The 18,716-nt window shown below is 47.7% G+C and overlaps 1 protein-coding gene across 1 annotated transcript in view; it reads left to right on the forward strand.

Annotated features, from left to right (window-relative positions):
* The window catches only part of MYOZ3 (myozenin 3), a 15,137-nt gene extending 8,203 nt beyond the window's left edge, over positions 1 to 6,934 (forward strand). The window contains exons 3-6 of the mRNA XM_006150897.2: positions 1,711 to 1,764; positions 1,880 to 2,024; positions 2,394 to 2,562; positions 6,310 to 6,934. Coding sequence (XP_006150959.1) covers positions 1,711 to 1,764; positions 1,880 to 2,024; positions 2,394 to 2,562; positions 6,310 to 6,478 — 537 coding nt within the window. The 3' untranslated portion in view covers positions 6,479 to 6,934. The remainder of the gene's footprint in view (positions 1 to 1,710; positions 1,765 to 1,879; positions 2,025 to 2,393; positions 2,563 to 6,309) is intronic.
* The last annotated feature ends 11,782 nt before the right edge of the window (positions 6,935 to 18,716 follow it).

An 18,716-nucleotide genomic window follows, 5' to 3' on the forward strand; every position in this document is an offset into this window, starting at 1 on the left:
TTTCTCGCCTTCTCTCCCTCTCTCTCTCTCTCTCTCTGTCTGGTCAAACTAAGGATAATAAATGAATGAATAAATAAAATTAATAAATAATTCTCTTAAAGAAAAAAGTGTTATCTCTTCAGGTGTCCTTCCCCAGGCATAAAATGGAAGGTGGATTGGGCAGGGAGTGATGAGACTCTGGCTGCACCAAACCTGCTAAAAGACAGTCACTGTACTCTGTGCTAAATCTGCAGCAGGCAGGACTTAGCTAGGCTTGAGCTCGATCACTGGAGCTTGATCTCAAGTAGAAACGCAGAATGCCTTGTTTCTTCTTTCCACTGGAAGAAGGAAAAGGCCATAGGAACAGTTTGCTGCTAGAGAAAGAGGGCAAGGATGGTGTGTCCCCAGGTTTGGAAAAAGCAGCAGGCAGTTTCAAGTACTTCTAATGAAGTCGGGGGTACCACATCCACTCTCCATTCAATTCCCGGGCAGGTGAGAGAGGGTGATGCAGAAAAATGGACATGGCAAAACACTGACCTTTGGGGACCAACAAATGGCAGGGTGGTTATGTCACTGAACTCTCACATGTGGTTCGAGCCCTGGACCCAGCGGCTTGAAACATGTGTGTTTGTGTGTCAGTGCCCAAGATCCCAGGAGGAGAATAGAGAAGGAATTGCAGCATGGCCATCCCCCCCAGGGGGGCAGTCTTTTCTCACTTTCCCTCTCACTGTCTCTGTCTCTCCTCTCTAGCTAGTGCACAATGCCCTAAGGCAAAAACCTCTTCAAAAAGGCAAAACAGAGATCAGCAGATGATGTAATGGTTACATCACTGGACTCCCACATAGTTGACCATGGTTTGAGTCCCAGACCTGGCGGCTTAAAACTCATGCCATAGACAGTGTAATGGTTACATCGCTGGACTCTCACATAGTTGACTGGTTTGAGTATCGGACCCAGTGGTTTAAAATTCACACCAGGCACTTGTGTGTGTGTGCCAAAAATCCCAAGAGGAGACTGGAGGAGAAGAGATTGTGGCGTGGCCATCCTCCCTGGTGGTGGTGGTGGTGGTGGTGGTGGGGTGATTTCTCGCTCTCTGTCTCTCTGGTGAGCACATTCGCCCTGAAGCAAAAATCTCTCTTAAGAAAACACTGACCTCTGCTTGGTGCCTGATGTACTAGCTAAGCACGTGACATAATTTATCTCATTCCATGCCCATAGAACCCTGGGAGGTAGGGTTGCCATCATCATCCCCTTTTGTAGAGACCAAACAGGCTCAGGGAAGTGAAGGACCTTGGCCAGATGCAATATTACCATAGCAAGAGTAAATATTGGGACCAGCAGTGGACATAACGGCTATGTTGCGGGACTCCCATGTAGTCAACCGCAGTTCAAGTCCCGGACCTGATGGCTTAAACTCATGCCGGGATCCTGAGAGGAGAATGGAGAAGAGATTGCAGAGTGGCCATCCCCCCTGGGGGGGGGGTGATTTCTCGCTTTCTGTCTCTCTGTCTTTCTGGCAAGCACACGTGCCCTGTAGCAAAAACCTCTAAAAAAAAAAAGAGTAAATATTGAGTATTTCTCGGTCCCTCTGTCCCTGGTGCTGGGCTTACAGTTTAGCAAACTATTAACGCCCCCAAGGTCCCCTGGAGATGGGCTCTCCTTTCTGTGGTGGAGGAAGACCCTGGCCCTTGACCTGCTGAGCCCTTCTATGGCATATTTGCCCCTCCACAGCTCCTGGCTGGAAGCGCCAGAAGGAAGGTGACTGCAACAGCGGAGCCAGGGAAGGTGAGTACAGAGGGAGACCTCACAGAGGAAGGAGGGGACAGGGTGGGGAGGCCCCAACGCTGACGCTGTGGTCTGGCCCGCTGTGTCTAAGCACCCGTGCCGTGCCTGTGCCCAGGTTGCCAACGGCCCTGAGGGCCACGAGGGGCAGAACTACCGCTCGGAGCTCCACATCTACCCGGGCTCGACCAGAGGCCCTGAGGGCTCCCACCCTGCAGCCGCACGGGCAGAGAGTGCCCGCAGCCCCAGCGCCCTGGCTCCAGGTGGGTGCCCTCCCTGGGGCCCGAGACAGGGCTGGGGGGGGGGCCTGGGCCGTGGGTGTGGGCAACTGTGGGGCAGGAAGTGCGCCCAGGGGGCTCCCAGGCCACCTCTTTCCCCTGCACACGCAAACACGCTTCACAGATTGGATGGTAAACCCAGAGAAGGGCAGCGACGAGCGAGTCAGAGACTTGACCAGACAAGAACCCGCACCCCGGACTCCTGGTTCCCTGGGACGCTGCATGGTCGCCTTCGCTAGAACAACTTGGCTCCCCATACCCCCACCTTCCTAGCTTCGATCCTCCCTCCCATTCCGCGGGGTACGGGTAGGGATGAGGGCTGAAGAAAAGCTGGGCGCCCCCTTCCGCCCGCAGGCTACGCGGAGCCGCTGAAGGGTGTCCCCCCGGAGAAGTTCAACCACACGGCCATTCCCAAGGGCTACCGCTGCCCGTGGCAGGAGTTTGTCAGCTACCAGGACTACCAGAGCGAGGCCCAGGCTCGGAGTCACACCCCCAGCCCTGCCGACTACCGAAACTTCAACAAGTAAGGCAGGACGGTCTTCCCTCGGGAAAGACGGGGTAGGGCGGGGGTGGGGCCGTTGTCGCAGCCACAGCGCAGCCTGAGCGCTTTGCGCGTGCTGGCTCTGTCCCCAGCCCTTGGGATACCCGCTTACTCTGCTCTGGCCAGAACAGTGCCCCAGCACCCAGTAGGTGCTCAGTAAATGCAGGAGGAACGAATGAGGAAGGTGCCACTTTTCTGCTGAGTCCTCTCCACTACAGGGTGAGCAGGGGCGGCCATTGCTCCAGTTCTGCAGGTGAAGGGCTGAGGCTGGGAATCCAGTAGCCTGATCCAAGCCACAGAACAGGGAGGCCCATCGCCCTGGGGACCCAGGCCTGTCTGACTCGGGAGGGGGTGGGGAGCAGATCTCATGGGTCCTAGGTCAGCCCAGTCTTTCCTTCCTCTCGCCCCCCAAGTGGAAGAGATCCAGAAAGTGGTTTGAGACCCCCTAAAGCAGGAAGTGGCAGTGAAACCTTGGGCACCAGAAGTGAGGGTCACCGAGGAGTGGCTGGTACTGGTCTAGAGCCCAAGGCCTCAACGTGGGCTTAAAGGCTGACTTCAGGCCTGCCTCTGTGACTCTGGGTCACTGAATCGACATCACTGAGCCTCCAGTGCCCCGTCCTGCCCTGAGAGTAAGGCTTTTATAACAGCACCTACTGTGTCAGGTTGCTCCTAGGGAGACCAGACACCCACAGGCAGAGATTCTGGCAAGTAGTAAGTTCTCAATGAACTGTAGCTGCTCCTCTTATTATTCACAGGCTACAATGATGATGGGAAAGACAACAGGGGAGAAATGGAAGGGATAAAATTAGCATTCTGCCCTAAGGGCCTGAAAACAAGTCGTAAGTCAAGACAGGCTCCTGGCACTGCAGGGAGGCCTGGGGCTGGGATGCATTTCCACGAAACTGGCTTCCTTGTCTGATGCTATTTCTGAACTGCTCCCCTGGCTGAGACTGCATTAAGTGAGGAGAAGGAAGGTCCGCAGAGAGGAGGCCTCGGTCCAGCTCTTCTGGAGCTGGCTCAGACCACACACACGGAGACTGTGTCTGACAAAGACAGACGGGTGGGCACCCAGGCCTGGCCAGGCCAGCAGAGGGGGCCTTATGAGGAGGGGCTGGAGGAACTGGAAGTGCTCAGCATTGAGAAGAGATGGCTCTGGAGGGACATGGGGGGCCCTGGGACAGCTGAGTGGCGAGGGAGGGCCCTGATGGGGAGACCTGGACCCAGCAGATGGTGTGTGAGCCAAAAGCCATTGGCAGAAAACTTGGAGTTCCCGGCCAGGCACTACCATACAACTGCTCTGTCCCCTCCTGGGTGCCCAGACCCTGCCTGTCCAGCTGTTTAAACCCTCAGCAGAGGTTTAGTCCCAGCAGCTTTCAGGCGGGCCAGCTCAGGTCGCACTCCCATGCCTCAGGAGTGACAGGCTGAGGCACATTCCCACGGCAGAAGGAGGCGCTTAGGGCCCTTCTGGGACAGAACAAGTGAGGCAAGGAGAGGAGGAGCAGCCGTGTTGATGGTCAGGCTGGGCTCAGAATCTGGGCCTCTGGGCTCCCAGTTAAGGGCCAGCAATGAGGCCTGCTTGGCTTGGAGATCGCCCAGCGTGTTCCCACGGGGCCTGGCTGTTGCCGCCAGAGCTGGGGTGGTCCAGGCAGAAAAGCTTTCCTGGCGGGAACCCAGGCCCTGGCCCACAGTCTGCCTCTCCAGCCCTGAGGTAAGCACTCCCCCTGGCCCCAGGCTGCAGCAAAAACATTACACATGTAATGCTTTTTATTTTTCTTAAAATTAAGAAATAGATTTTAAATCACATACATATATTCTCTTTAAAAAGAAAAAAGGAAAGACAACCACAAAGAAAGGTAGGGCCCCTGTGCTCCCCATCCTCCCACCACGGATCCCTTCTTAGAGGTGACGCCGATGCCGGGTTGGTGGAGTGGATATTTAAGACTATTTGCAAGGGTGGCTGCGTGCCTAGAGGACAGAGGTCATTGTTTTGGGGGGTTGTGTGTGTAATTTAATACTTTGCATTTCATTATGTAGCATGTTTATTTCACTGGACATTCTGCTTTTGAAACCTATCATGCAAATTCATGTATGAGGGTGTCTTCCAAAAGTTATGGAAAGGGCTGGCCCCATAGCATAGTGGTTATGGGAGCTGGCTCTCACATGGCTGACCACAGTTTGAATCCTGGCTGTAGCAGCTTGAAAAATGTGCTCGGCACCTGTGCATGTGCGTCCTCAAATCCCAAGGGGATGGAGAAGCGGAGAAAGGTCTGAGACATGATCAGACCCCATCTGGGGGGTCTTTTGCCCTCTGTCTCTCAGTCTCTCCTTGGTGAAAGCACAGATATTCAATAAAAAGAAAGACCAAGGAAAACATGTTTAATGAAAAACCATGCATGGATTTCAAGGTTTTTTTGGCACCCAAATAAACTTGTCCTTCAGTTTTGTTTTCCCATGAACCTTTTAAAAGTCCCCTCATAGCTCTAGTTCCTTCCTGCCACGTCCCTTCCTACCATCTGTCTGTCTTGGCAGTTCCTCTGCCTGTGCACATGTGTGCTGTTTCAGGTCACGTTTTTATTTTTAAAGAGATTTCTGCCATAGAGCTCATGCACTCACCAGAGACACAGAGAGAGACAGAGATACAGAAAGCGAGAAATCACTCCCCAGGGAGGATGGCCACGCCACAATCCCTTCTTGTCCAGTCTCCTCTTGAGATTTTGGGCGCGCACACGCACCCGGCTAGTGTTAGTTTTTAGCCACCAAGTCCCGCATCATAAGCACTATGCCATCTGCTGGGCCCTCAGGTTGGGTATTGATGCACCACTCAGGCCCACACCCTTGTCCGTGTGTGCATGCGCTTCTCCGAGCCACGTGCTTGGCGCTGCAGTTGCTGGGTGACAGGGCTACACATCTCCAGGTTAGGAGGAGCAGGCCAGGTTGTCCTCCAACGTAGCAGCACCAACTGTCCTCTAACCAGCAGCTCACGAGTGACATGTTGCCTCCCCCCCACCCCCCACCTCACAGCCTGGCCCTATTCTCAAATGACTTCATTTTGCCAGTCTCATAAGGAAGAAATGGCATGTTTCTGTTGGAATTTGTATTTCCCTGATTCTCAGGGCACTTCCCTTTTCTTCTTTGTGTTAAATTGCCAGAGGTATGGTGCGCTTTTCAGAGAGAGAGAGGGAGAAGAAGAGAGCACCCTTCCCTAGGGCGGGGGCCGCACTGTAATCCTTTCTCCTCCATTTCTTCTTCTGTTGGGATTTGAGGCATGCGCACACACATGCTTGGTGGATTTTCAAGCCACTGGGGCTGGGATTCAAACCATGGTTGATAGGCTTTTGATATCCCCCTCCCTTAACCACCAGGTCATGGAGCTGGCCTTCTTAGCGCTTCTTCTGGTCCTTGCTTCTTTCTTTGGTCAGTGGGCATGTTTTTCTAAGAGGAGGTGACAGGAAGCAAGAAAACCCCTACTTCCAACTCTCTTCTCTTCTGGAGCTCACTTAAGGGGAGCCTGGAGTTTTGCTGGGGACAAACCAATTGTAACCCAGGAGACGTCACTCCTATTGCAGCAACTAGCCACCCCTTCTAGGGCAGACCTGAGAATGGGCCAAGTTGGAGAAACCTGTTAAAGATAGGACAACGAGGGGAAACTGAGGCTTGAGAGCAGGCGACCCCCTGTGAGTGTCTGCCATCTTCCCACATACCCCATCTCTCCTGCTTTTCTTTCCCCAGGACCCCAGTGCCATTTGGAGGACCCCTCGTGGGAGAGTTCATTCCCAGAGCAGCCACCCCCTTTGTCCAGGAGCCCTTCAGTGGCCTGGAACTTCTGCGCCTCAGACCCAACTTCAATAGAGTGGCCCAGGGCTGGGTCCGCCACCTCCCCGAGTCCGAGGAGCTGTAGCCCGGCCTGAGCCTGCAGGTCCTCAGTCTCGGCTTCTGGGTAACACCCGGAACCAAGACTTGAGGACTGTGCGGCGCAGTTCGTGAGGGGCCTTCTCACACAAGACCGATCGCAAATGACCTCCAGGGTCACAACGTTGAGTAGTACCTGATACGGGGTGCAGCAGCCCCCTGTGTACTCCAGTACCCCGCGACCTCCGGTACCCCGTGTGCTCTGGCATCCCGTGTCCTCCTGCATCCCCATGCACTCCGGCACCCAGTGAGCCCCAGCCCCCGTGTCTTTCGGCGCCCTGTGTACCCCGGCACCCAGTGAGCCCCAGCCCCCTGTGTTCTCCAGCACCCTGTGTGCCCCAACACCCCATGTCCTCCGGCACCCCCATGTATTCCGGTGCCCCGTGTACTCCTAGTATAGATTTCTGGTGTCCCAGCCTTGCAGCCTTAGAATCGCCTGAGCTGGGGGTCTCCATGAGTCCCCAGCACTCCGGGTGGTTCTGGTGTGACTCACGCTTGGTTTTGTCTTTAGGAACTAGGTCCAGGCCTCTCCTCACTCCCGAGGCTAGGGTGCTCCCTAGCAGCCTATCTACATGAATAACTCTGGTAATTAGACAGTTTGTCCTTTTACTGAGATGTAGTGGGTCTTCAGCTGTCCATGCTCTAAACAGTAAGAACCTGCTGTGTGCCAAACCCCTTGCCAGCTCCAGTGTAGTAAGCGAGCCCAGAACCAGGCCTCAGGGAGGAGAGAAGAGCAGGGGAGGCAGATTTCTAACGTGGTGAATCGTCTCATCATCCCTCAAGCATCTCATTGAGAAACAGAGGAACAACAAGAGTGGGGCAGAGGAGGAGGTCCCTCGCTCTGGTGAGGGTGGGATTCCAGAAGCTTCATGGAGGATTCGAGTGCGGAGTGGGACAGGGTGCGGTAGGGAGGCAAGCCTGGCAGTGGCGAACACATGCAGAGGTGTGGATTGAGCACAGGTGCGGGGGTTCTGGAGGAGGGACGGCTGTGTTAGAGGAGTTTGCGGGGCCAGAGTGGGGTGAGCGTTACAAGAAAAGGGGCAGGGGTTAGCGGCGGCCTCACGGCGGGGGCGGGGGGCTGCACGGGGGCAGCATACAGCACGTTAGAGAGAAGTAATGCCGGAAGTCAGGAAGTCTGCGGGATGAAGCCGAGATGGGGCAGGGAGGTGGCCGTGGTGATGAAATGAAGGGGCCACCCTGCGGGTCCGAGTGAGACACTTTCAAGTGTCCACCTCCAGTCTGAGCAGGCCCCTGGGTGGATCTCATCGTAGTCCCCACCGGGAGAAGTTCAGTGTTCTATTCCAGCTTGTTCAGAAAAAGGGAGAAAGGAATGTCCCTTAGTCCAAGGGACAGCAATGACGGGAGTGGTGTGGCGGTCTTTGCTGAATTCCTCGGTGCTTGGGCTGGTAGTGGCTGCTCTGCTCTATCTTACTTCTAGTTCTGAGAAAAGGTATTGTCTCCGTTTTACAGCGGTGGATATCCAGGCTCAAAGGAGGGAAGCAGCTTGTCCTGGTTGCAGAGTCAGAACCCATCAGCTTACAGCGGGTGTCTGTCCTCACTGCACTCGGGCCAAGCCGGTGCCCACTCGCTGGACTCCCTGGGCCATGGTGCCCTGTCTCAGAGTTAGCGGTCAAGAGCACAGGCAGGGGGCGGACCGGCTGGGCTGGGTCTGACTCTGCCACTGCCTGCTGTGTCAACTTGAGCAGGTCATTTCACAGCCTGAGCCTCTGTCCATCTGTGAGATGACGGCAAGTGTAGAGGTTCCTCCTAAGGCCGTTGGGGGCACAGGGCGGGCTCATTCACAACAGCACGTGTGTCAGGTCGCGTGCACCTACTGTTCTGGACTGGGGCAGGTGTCCTGCAGTGGATGCAGCCCGAGGAGCAGGCTGCCGAGATTCCATGGGGATCAACGAAGCTGAGCCTGAAGGAAAGCCTCTCACCACGGTCAGGAACCCCTGACACCTGAATAGCCTCCTCTGCTTCCCTGCCTCCTCCCGCCTCCTCCCACCTCCTCCCTGCCTCCCTCTCTGGGAGAGATGAGGAAGGTCAGGAGTCCTGCTGGTTCCTAGAGCGAGTGGGACAGTGGTTGCATTTTCCTTTGGCCCTGGGGTTTCACTCCCCTTCTGGATGCCAGTGGGCCAGCAGCCTGATGCTTAGAACTGCTTGCAATGGATGTATTCTCTTCAATTTGGGGGTGCTGTTTAAAGTCAGGTTTCCATGAGCCGAAGACCAGCTACTACAGGGTCTGAAACATAGAAGGGAGGACTCCGGTTGCTTACGGCTCACTCTGCCGCGCTCCGGAAGGTAACTGGCAGGTACAGCAGGGAGCCCAGAGAGTAGGCCACGGCACCCCAAAGTGGGTCCTCATTCCTTTCTTCTTCTGATAACAGAACTTTTGCTGATACTATTTTTAAAATGCTAACCGTAAACAAGCAAAAATATCCAAGGAGTGAAATGTGTAAGTATCTGTCCCCATAGCCCCCCTCCTGCACACACACTTTTCCACCCTCCGGAGTCCTCTCCCTTTCCTATATACCAGAGGTAGTCACTGGTAACAGTGTAGCCCCTTTAGAATTCTAGAATTATTTCATAGATAAACATGTACATGTGTTTAGGTGCATAGGTGCAGGAGTACGTCTGTTTTAATGGAATCATACTCTATGTATTATTCTGTATTTGCTTCTTCCTTCAATGACAAGTAAAATTTGGATCCTGACAAAGCAGGTTGTTGACCTTTTATGTAATTTGGGGGCCTGTCAAGTCCTTCGTACAAACTCTACTTTTGCCTGGTTTTGTCTTTTATGTAAATGAACTCTTATACAGTGAATTCTAAGTGACAGGGCCAAGGATTACCAAAACCTTGAGAAGCCTGACGTTACACACAGCAGCAATAAATATGAATGAACAGCTGCATACACGGACATATCAATGACAAGCAAAGGAAGGCAGATAAATCCACATGTGGCTACTGATGCAAAGAATCACTTAATAAATTATATACTATATGTTAAATATCACTTCATGTAAATGTCAGAAGGGTTTTGGAGAGGAGCTGCGGAGACACCAGTCTACAGTCAGACAGACTGGAAGCTTGAGAGGGATGCTTCCAGGAGAGTTCTCCACTGCTGACTCTGAGGATGGAGGGAGGGCCTCCAGGCTGTAGGCAGCCCTGCAAGCTGACGGCAGCCCAGAGAGATGGCAGCGAGGAAACCTCAGACCCATGCCACCAAGAACCAGGTGCTGCCTGAGTGCTCCGGGAAACAGTTTCCTCCCCAGCCTCCAGCTAAGAGTCACACTCGCTCATCGCTGCTTTTCAGCCTAGAAAGACCAGAGCAGAGAACCCACATGAGCCACTGGGACCTCTGACCTCCAGAGTTGGGACTTAATACATTTATGATGTTTAAAAAAAAGTGTAAGGAGATTGTGAAAGGATGCATAAAATGCAACTGTGGCTACTCAGAAATTTCTATTTCTAGACCTGGATGAGTGTTTTAAAGATGTTCACTTGAAAATACTTAAGTTAGTTGTAAATCTGTGTTTTATACACAGTTCTAAATATGCATTATATTTTACCAAAATAATACCTCCTTTTCTTCCCACTAAGAGATTCTTTTTTTTTCTTTTTTTACTTTATTTAGTTTTTATTATTCTTATTTTTTTAAACATTCCATCGCTATACATCATTTGGCTTCTAAAGAGAATTTACCCTTGGGACCAGCAGTTGGCATAATGACTATGTCGCTGGACTCCCATGCAGTCAACCGTAGTTTGAATCCCGGACCCAGTGACTTAAACTAGGCGTGTGTGCGTGCATGTCCAAGATCCTGAGAGGAGAATGGAGAAGGGATTGTGGTGTGGCCATCACCCCAGGGGGTGATTCTCGCTTTCTGTCTCTCTGTCTCTCTCTGTCTCTCTCTGTCTCTCTGGCTAGTACATGCACCCTATAGCAAAAACCTCTCAAAAAGAGAGAGAGAGAGAGAGAGGGAGAGAGAATCTACCCAACATGAAATACACCTCAGGCCAGTCCGGTTGAGAATATTACACACATTATCGTCAACAGTCAATAAACCGCTTCTGCGTCCCACAAATGTCTTGCCTCTCCTTTTCTCCCTGATTTCCTTCCCTATACGCTTCCCTTCTCCCACTCTCCCTTCACACTGTCTCCAGTGTCCATAACTATTGTCACTGCTTTTATGTCCTCCAATCTTTTCATCTCTACCATAGAGTGCAGACAATCCAATAATACCTCCTTTTAAAAAAATTAGTGAACAGATTGATAACAGGTTAGAAACACACAACGAGAGAATTAGTAAACCAAAAGTTTCTTCTTCTTATCATTTTTTTTTTTTTTGGAGAAGTTTTTGCTATAGGGCATGTGAGCTTTCCAGAAAGACAGAGAGAGACAGAGAGATAGAAAGCGAGAACTCACCCCCCAGGGGGGATGGCCATGCCACAATCCCTTCTCCTCCATTCTCCTCTCGGGATCTTGGGCACGCATGCACATGTGCCCATGAGTTTAAGCCACCGAGTCTGGGATTCAAACCGTGGTTGGCTACATGGGAGTCCAGTGACATAGCCATTATGCTAACTGCTGGTCCCTAAACCAGAAGTTTCTATAATCCATCACAGAGAGGTAAAAAATATATATATATGATAGGGAAATTAAAAGACATATAGAATAAAATTAAAATAGCTACATTTTCCATTGCTAATGGGAAATATTTTTTCAAGGACTGAGAGCAAAATAAATTGTTAAGACAAGTAAATATTTTTTAAAGATTCATTTTATTTGGGGCCCAGCAGGTGGCGTGGTGGTTAAGGCGCTGGACACTCCCACATGGCCAACCATGGTTCAAGTCCTGGACCTGGTGGCTAGCTTTCTCTCACTCTCTCTCTCTGTCTCTCTCTGGTCAAATTTAAAGAAATGAATTAATTTTTTTGAAGTTGACCAGAGAGAGACAGAGAAAGAGAAGGAAAGTGAGAAAGAAAGCTGCCAGATCTGGGACTTGAACCATGGTCAGCCATGTGGGAGTCCGGCCACCTTAACCACCACACCACCTGCCTGTCCAAGACAAGTAAATATTAAGAGAATTTTCTACTAATCACCAAAAGAACTACAAAAGAACATATGTTAGAAAGGACCCAGAAAGAAAATGTAGAATCTAAGAGGCAATGATGAGCAGAGAAATTGGCAAACATATGATTAAATCCTAAAAAACTTGATCAATTCCATTGTAAGCAGGAAGGATGATATAGAAGCAAAGATACATTTTAAAATGGTATAAATATTGGGAACCAGCAGTTAGCATAATGGCTATGTCACTGGACTCCCACATAGTCGACTGCGGTTTGCGTCCCGGACCCGGTGGCTTAAAACTCACGCCGGGGTACACAGGGTGCGTGCGTTCCCAAGATCCTGAGAGGAGAATGGAGGAGAAGGGATTGCGGCGTGGCCATCCCCCCTGGGGGGTGATTTCTCACTTTCTATCTCTGTCTCTCTCTGTCTGCCTGGCGAGCACACGTGCCCTATAGCAAAAATCTCTCCAAAAAATTAAAAATAAATAAATAAATAAATTTTAAAAATGGTATATTTAAAACTATGTCAGTAATCACAATAAATATAAGTGGATAAGATCCCCAGTTTAAAGATAAAGACTCTCAGTTGGTTAAAAGATAATTTTAGCTCCGTGCTGTTTACAGTAGCATTCTTAAATATATGACACAGAAATATAATAAATAAATAGAATAAGTTATACTAGTTAAATACTATCTGAAAGAAATATGTTTTAGCCACATTAACTTTAGACAAAGTAGACTTTATGGCAAAAGCTGTTATTATGATAAAGAGGATCTTTACCTAAGGACAAAGCCATAACCGTAGTGGGAGATTGGATACATTTCTTTCAATTATTGATGACTTATCAAATAAATAGTAAAGGCATAGAATATTTGGCAATACAATGAAAAATGAGCATTCTACACAGCCAAATCAAAGAATACTCATTTCTAGTTACACATAGCCACACATAAGACACTTAAAACTGAGAATTCAAATGAAAACCTTTTGTATATTAAAGGATTCTATCAAGTCAGTGAAGGACCAGATTATGGCACAGGTGTAAAGCACAATGTTCTGCAGGGCTGACACATATGGGAAGGCTCCTGGTTCTAGTCTGGAGACCTCCCTGTGTATGCTAGGTATGTGCCTGCCTGTGATCTAGGGCTGATGAAGGCCAGGGATGGATCACAGAGTTAAGACCCTGTTAGGGGTGCTTCTCTCTTTCTCACTTATTCATCAAAAAACTCCATGAAAGAAGTGAATAGGCAAGCCACAGATTGTGAGAAAAAATTTGCAAACATCTGACAAAGGACTAATAGCTAGGATATATTTTTTTAAAATCACTTTTATAACTAGTTAATATAAAGACACCCAATAAAAATGGCCAAAATATTTGTACAGATATTTCACAAAAGAAGATATAGCCAAGAAGCATTTGAAAAGATGTACAACTTATTTGTCACAGTGGAAATACAAAATAAAATCCCAGTAAAATAGCACTCTATGCCCACGAGGGTGGCTAAAATGCAGACCACTTACACCAACGTTAGTGATGCTTTAGAGCAATGGGAATGCTCGGATGTCAAGGGAAGAGTGAAATGGTGTAACCACTTTGGGAAAATGTCCAACAGCTTCTTTTACAACTAAGCATGTCCTCCCCATATAACCCAGTGACTTTAAGTATCTATTAAAGAGAAACAAAAACATATTGACCAAAAAAATGTTTTACAAAGATTGGGCCAGCTACATGGCATGGTGGTTAAGGTCACTGGCTCTCACATGGCCAATTCCACAGTTCGAATCCTGGATCTGGTGGCTTGAAAAACATGTGGGGTGCGTGTGCATGCATGTCCAAAATCTTGAGAGGAGAATGGAAAAGGGATTGTGGTGTGGCCATCCCCCCTTGAGTGGTGATCTTTCTGTCTATCTCTGGCAAGTGCATATTCCACACAGCAAAAACTGGAAAAAAAATTGTACAAGGATATTCACAGCAGCTTTAATTCATATCAGCAAAATTTGAAAACAAACAAACAAACAAAAAAACAGAAACCAAACTAGAAACAATCCAGGAGATCACCGACAAGAGAATGGATACAAGTGATGTCATCACACAACAGAATTCTACTCTGTATTGGAAAGAAACTGTACACAATGGCGTGGATGATTCTCAGAAAGGAGCTGAATACAAGAGTCCACGCTGCAGAATTCCATCTATATGACGTTCTACTTCTTTATTTCTATGTATTTTAATTTGACCATAGAGGGACAGAATGAGAGACAGAGAGAGAGGGAAAGTGAGAAATCAAGCCGCCAGGTCCTGGACTTGAACTGCGGTCAGCCATGTGGGAGTCCAGCGCCCTTAACCACTATGCCACCTGCTGGGGCCCTTATATGACATTCTAAAACGAGCAAACTACCCTATGGTGAGAACTATCACAAAAGTAGTTACCCCTGGGGACCAGCAGTTAGCATAATAATAGTTATGTTGCTGAACTTCCATGTAGCCTACCACGGTTCGAGTCCTGGACCCAGTGGCTTAAACTCACGCCAAGCACGTGTGTGTGCGTGCCCAAGATCCTGAGAGGAGAATGGAGGAGAAGGGATTGCGGCATGGCCATCCCCCCAGGGGGTGATTTCTCACTTTCTGTCTCTATGTCTCTCTCTGTCTGTCTGGCAAGTGCATGCGCCCTATAGCAAAAAATCTCTCAAGAAAAAAAAAGTAGTTACCCCTGGATATTGGGGTGGGGAGGGTACTGACTGGGAAGAGCAGAAAGAAATTCGAGCCATAAAGTACCTTGACAGGTTTGGGTCACATAGATGTATACAGTTGTCAAGACTGTTAACGTTACCCACTATTCTCTATTTCTGAGATCAATATTTTTAGTTTCCAAATGAGTGAGCACATGCTACTGCTGGGAAGGGGAGAGGGGAGGAGGGTTAGCGGATACAAAATTACACTTAGAAGGAACAAATCCGAAGTTTCTATAGCACAGGAGGGTGACTATAATTAGTAATATCTTACTGTACTCTTCAGGATAGCTGGGAGATTTTGAATGTCCCCAACACAAAGTAAGGATAGATGTTTGAAGTGATGGATACTCTATTTACTCTGATTTGATCATTAAATACTGTTTATATATTTTTTAAAAGGCAGGCTTAACCCCACATATATAATCATGTTTATTAGTTTTAAAACCTCTTGAATAACATACTCAAAACCTATGCATTTTAATCTATGTAAATGTTACTTTAAAAATCCATGCACGAATGTTGAGCTCTAGTTAATTATATAAACGCTTAAGTGTTTAAAGGTGAAGTGTGTTGATGTCTTCAATTTACCTTGGAATATATAAAAATAGATTGATAGATGCATAGAGGAATGGAGAAAGCAAATATGGCAAATTGTTCATTGGAGAATCAGTTGGTAGGTATATGATTGTTCACAGTAAAATCAAACTTTTCTGTATGTTAGAAAATCCGTATAATAAAATGTGAGGGGAAAATATAGACTACAGAATCTCTGCGGAAGATAACAGAGTAACAATCTTAGATCTCATCCCACATTACTCTTTTTCAAAGAGTAGTCTTTGTTTCATCAACAAATAAAACAGTGAGCAATTTACATAAGTCTCATTGAAGTTTAAATGACTGCTTGCTTTAAGCCCTGACCGGGGAGAATTTCACTCCACACCCAGGGCTTCAACTGCTACCACTTCACTGCCAACTCCGAAATCTTGATCTCTCATAAATTCCAGTTCCCTTAGGGCTGGGAATTTCCATTGGCCTGCCTCACAAGCAACTTCAACTCACCAGATCCCATAGGGGACTTATTTTCCTGCTTCTGCTTCCTAATCCCACTCTCCTCCAGCATTCTCTACTACAGAAAAAGGCATCCTTCTACCCAGGTGACCAAGCCAGAGAGTGGGGTGTGTGTGTGTGTGTGTGTGTGTGTGTGTGTGTGTGTGAGAGAGACCTTAGACTCCTCTTTCTCCTCCATTCACTTCAGATCACAATGGACTGCTGATTTGATTTCAAAACCTGTTACTTCTCACTCTGCCCCGCAGGCCATCACTGTGTTAGTCCAGTTGTCATATTTTACATTTGGAGCCTTTTCCATGGGATGGAGAACTTGAAACACTACAGGTAGTGAGAAGGGTTAGGAGGAGACACATTGTAACTACACACAAGTTAGCATCCCCAAGGTCACACAGTAGGGAGGTGCTGAAAGTGAGCATTTGAACTAAGGCAATTCATCTCCAGAGTCTTTAAAATACAACTGGGGACTAGCAGGTGGCATGGTAGTTAAGTGTTGGACTTCTACATGGCTGACTGTGGTTCAAGTCCCAGGCCTGGTGGCTCTCGTTCCCTTTCACTGTCTCTCTCTGGTGAGCACACATGCCCCTATCGCAAATTTAAAAATAATAAACAAATGTTAAACACACACATACAAACACAATTTGTCTATGAACTCACTATAATCAAAAGTAGGGATTTTTCTTTTTTTGGAGAGGTTTTTACTATAGGGCACGTGCACTTGCAAGAGAGAGAGAGAGAGAGAAATCGCCCCCCCCGGGGGGGGGATGGCCACGCCACAATCCCTTCTCCCCTTGGGATCTTGGGCACACGCACACACACGCACCCAGCGTGAGCATAAGCCACCGGGTCCGGAACTCACACAACAGTCACCTAGGCGGGAGTCCAGTGACATAGCCATTACACCAACTGCTGGTCCCTTTTTTTTTCTTTTTTTTTTTAAGTGGGGATTTTTTGATGCTCAGACTTGAGTAACACTGGTTGCTGTAACAGATAAATCTCTGCCTCAGTATAAGAGAAATTTCTCCTATTGCAATGCCATCCTCTAAATGGTGACAGAACTCAGGCCCCTTCCATTGTGTAGCTCCATTTTCAGGACTCTCCTTCCTGTACATTCAGCCAACAGAGGGGGAAAGAGCATTTTAGAATTGGACAAGGTGTTTTTACAGGCCAAAACATCCTGAGAATGGCAAAATTCTTTTTTTTTTTTTTGAGTTTCTTTTTTGCTATAGGGCGTGTGCGCTCGCCAGACAGACAGAAAGTGAGAAATCCCCAGGGGGGGATGGCCATGCCGTAATCCCTTCTTCTCTGTTCTCTTCTCGGCATCTTGGGCACACACATGAGTTTTAAACCACCGGGCCCGGGACGCGAACCACGGTCAACTACATGGGAGTCCAGCGACATAGCCATTACGCTAACTGCTGGTCCCCACTTTTCAACTAGTGTACACCCACTCTGTGCCTCAGGGCAAAAGACAGTGAAATTTGGTAAGCACTTAAGTTTTTCCAAAATCTAATTGCTCATAGTTCTGATTAAAGACTAATTAATTGAACATCTGTTCTGTATCTCCATTTATGCTAGTGTGTGTGTGTGTGTGTGTGTGTGTTTTAAACCATAATCAGACAACGCAAAGTCTCCTCCCTCCCACAAAGGCAAATACACGGTAGGATAGCCATTTATTTATATAACATGTACACAGGGAGATGTGAATCATAGTATTTGGCAATTATTAAAATGCTACATGAAAGATTCACACCTCATTCATAAATTAGCTAAAAATGTTTTACACGCTCAAAAGTAGACAAAGGATTAACACCCCAAAGGGTGTAGCCATGCTTGGAAATGCCCTATACTGTTTCACATTTGGGATTACTAAAATTAAGATGAGATTCTCTAAGGACTTCTAGATTAACTAGCAAACTTAAAAAAAAAAAAAAAAAAAAAAAAAAAAAAAAAAAAAAAAAAAAAAAAAAAAGGCAGGTGAAGCTGTTGTGAGGAAAACAAATAGCTAAAACAGAGTGAGACAGGAGCACTTCCATTCCAGAAATACACATTTGATACAGAGAAAAGTGATGTGAAACTAGCTTTAGGAAAAATGGATTTAAATTTTGCATTTCCTTCTTAAATGACTTGTATGACTTTCAGAGAAAAAAATTTAAGAGATTTTTGGTATAGGGCACATGCACTCACCAGAGACAGACAGAGACAGAAAGCAAGAAATCACCCTCCCCCCAAAGGGGATGGTCACACTACAAGCCCTCCTCCTCTCAGGATTTGGGGCATGCACACACACGCCCCACAAGTTTCAAGCTACTAGGTCCGGGACTCAAACTGCAGTTGTCTATGTGGGAGTCCAGTGACATCACCACTATACCACCTGCTGACCCCTTGTATGACTCTTTAAAGCTCCCTCCTCTCAACTGCCACATGCCCGGCTCTAGGCTAAGTGCTTTCTGTGCATTTCAACTTCACAGCCAACCTCTGCTCTAAGTACTACATAGTCCTGGGCTGTTTTACCATCATGGAGTGGACACAGAGATAAAAATCAGAAGAGCTTAAGGCAAGATTTTTTAAAATTCCCATTTATATAAGAACTTTTTCTAACTTCCGCTGACCTCAAGTTAAGCTACCAAAAGAGAAAGAAAACAGAAATCTAGAAATAAGCCCATGGCAGACGTTTGGAAAATTGACCCGTTTTAATTATTTAAAAACAAAAAACATAACACAACATCGAATTTCATATACCATCTACAATTCAGTTATATCCAAACATTCTAAGACCAAACAGAGTCCCCTGCCCAGAAGCAGGAGGTTACGAGACGCTGAGGACACACGAGGGTGATGCTGCAGATCAGAGTCCGGAAGCAGTCTTCCATTCAAACACACTCCGCTGTTCTTCCTCTCAGTTTGTTAAAGAAAGTGTTTTAAAGGAAGTTCTTTAAAATAATTCTGTCCCAGAGACCAGGTTTCTTCAGTGATACACAGCTCCATGAATTTTGTATTTTTGACCGATCGACAGGAATAAAAAATAATTTTTGTCTCTTTTTTTTTTTGGTGGTACAGAGAAGTAAAACTCTCAGTCGGATTCTTTTAGTAATAAGTGAAGAAAAAAAAAGAGAAAAAGGATGTGGGCCGTGCTGGGGCTGGGGCTGGCTTCCGTCTTCCTGAGGGTGTGACTTCAGGGCCAAGTCACACTTACCCACTACAGTGATTAGGGTTAGTGATCTCTTCTTAGGTGATAATAAGGAAAATACCCAACGAACATAAAAATGGTCAAAAGGTTGTGTTTTCTTTTTTTTTTTTTTAACCCACGGGCCAATTTTTCCCCCCAACAAAGAAACAAAAGAAAAAGAGA

Source organism: Tupaia chinensis, unplaced genomic scaffold (genome assembly GCF_000334495.1).
Source record: "Tupaia chinensis unplaced genomic scaffold, TupChi_1.0 Scaffold000303_1, whole genome shotgun sequence".
NCBI classification, from domain to species: domain Eukaryota; kingdom Metazoa; phylum Chordata; class Mammalia; order Scandentia; family Tupaiidae; genus Tupaia; species Tupaia belangeri.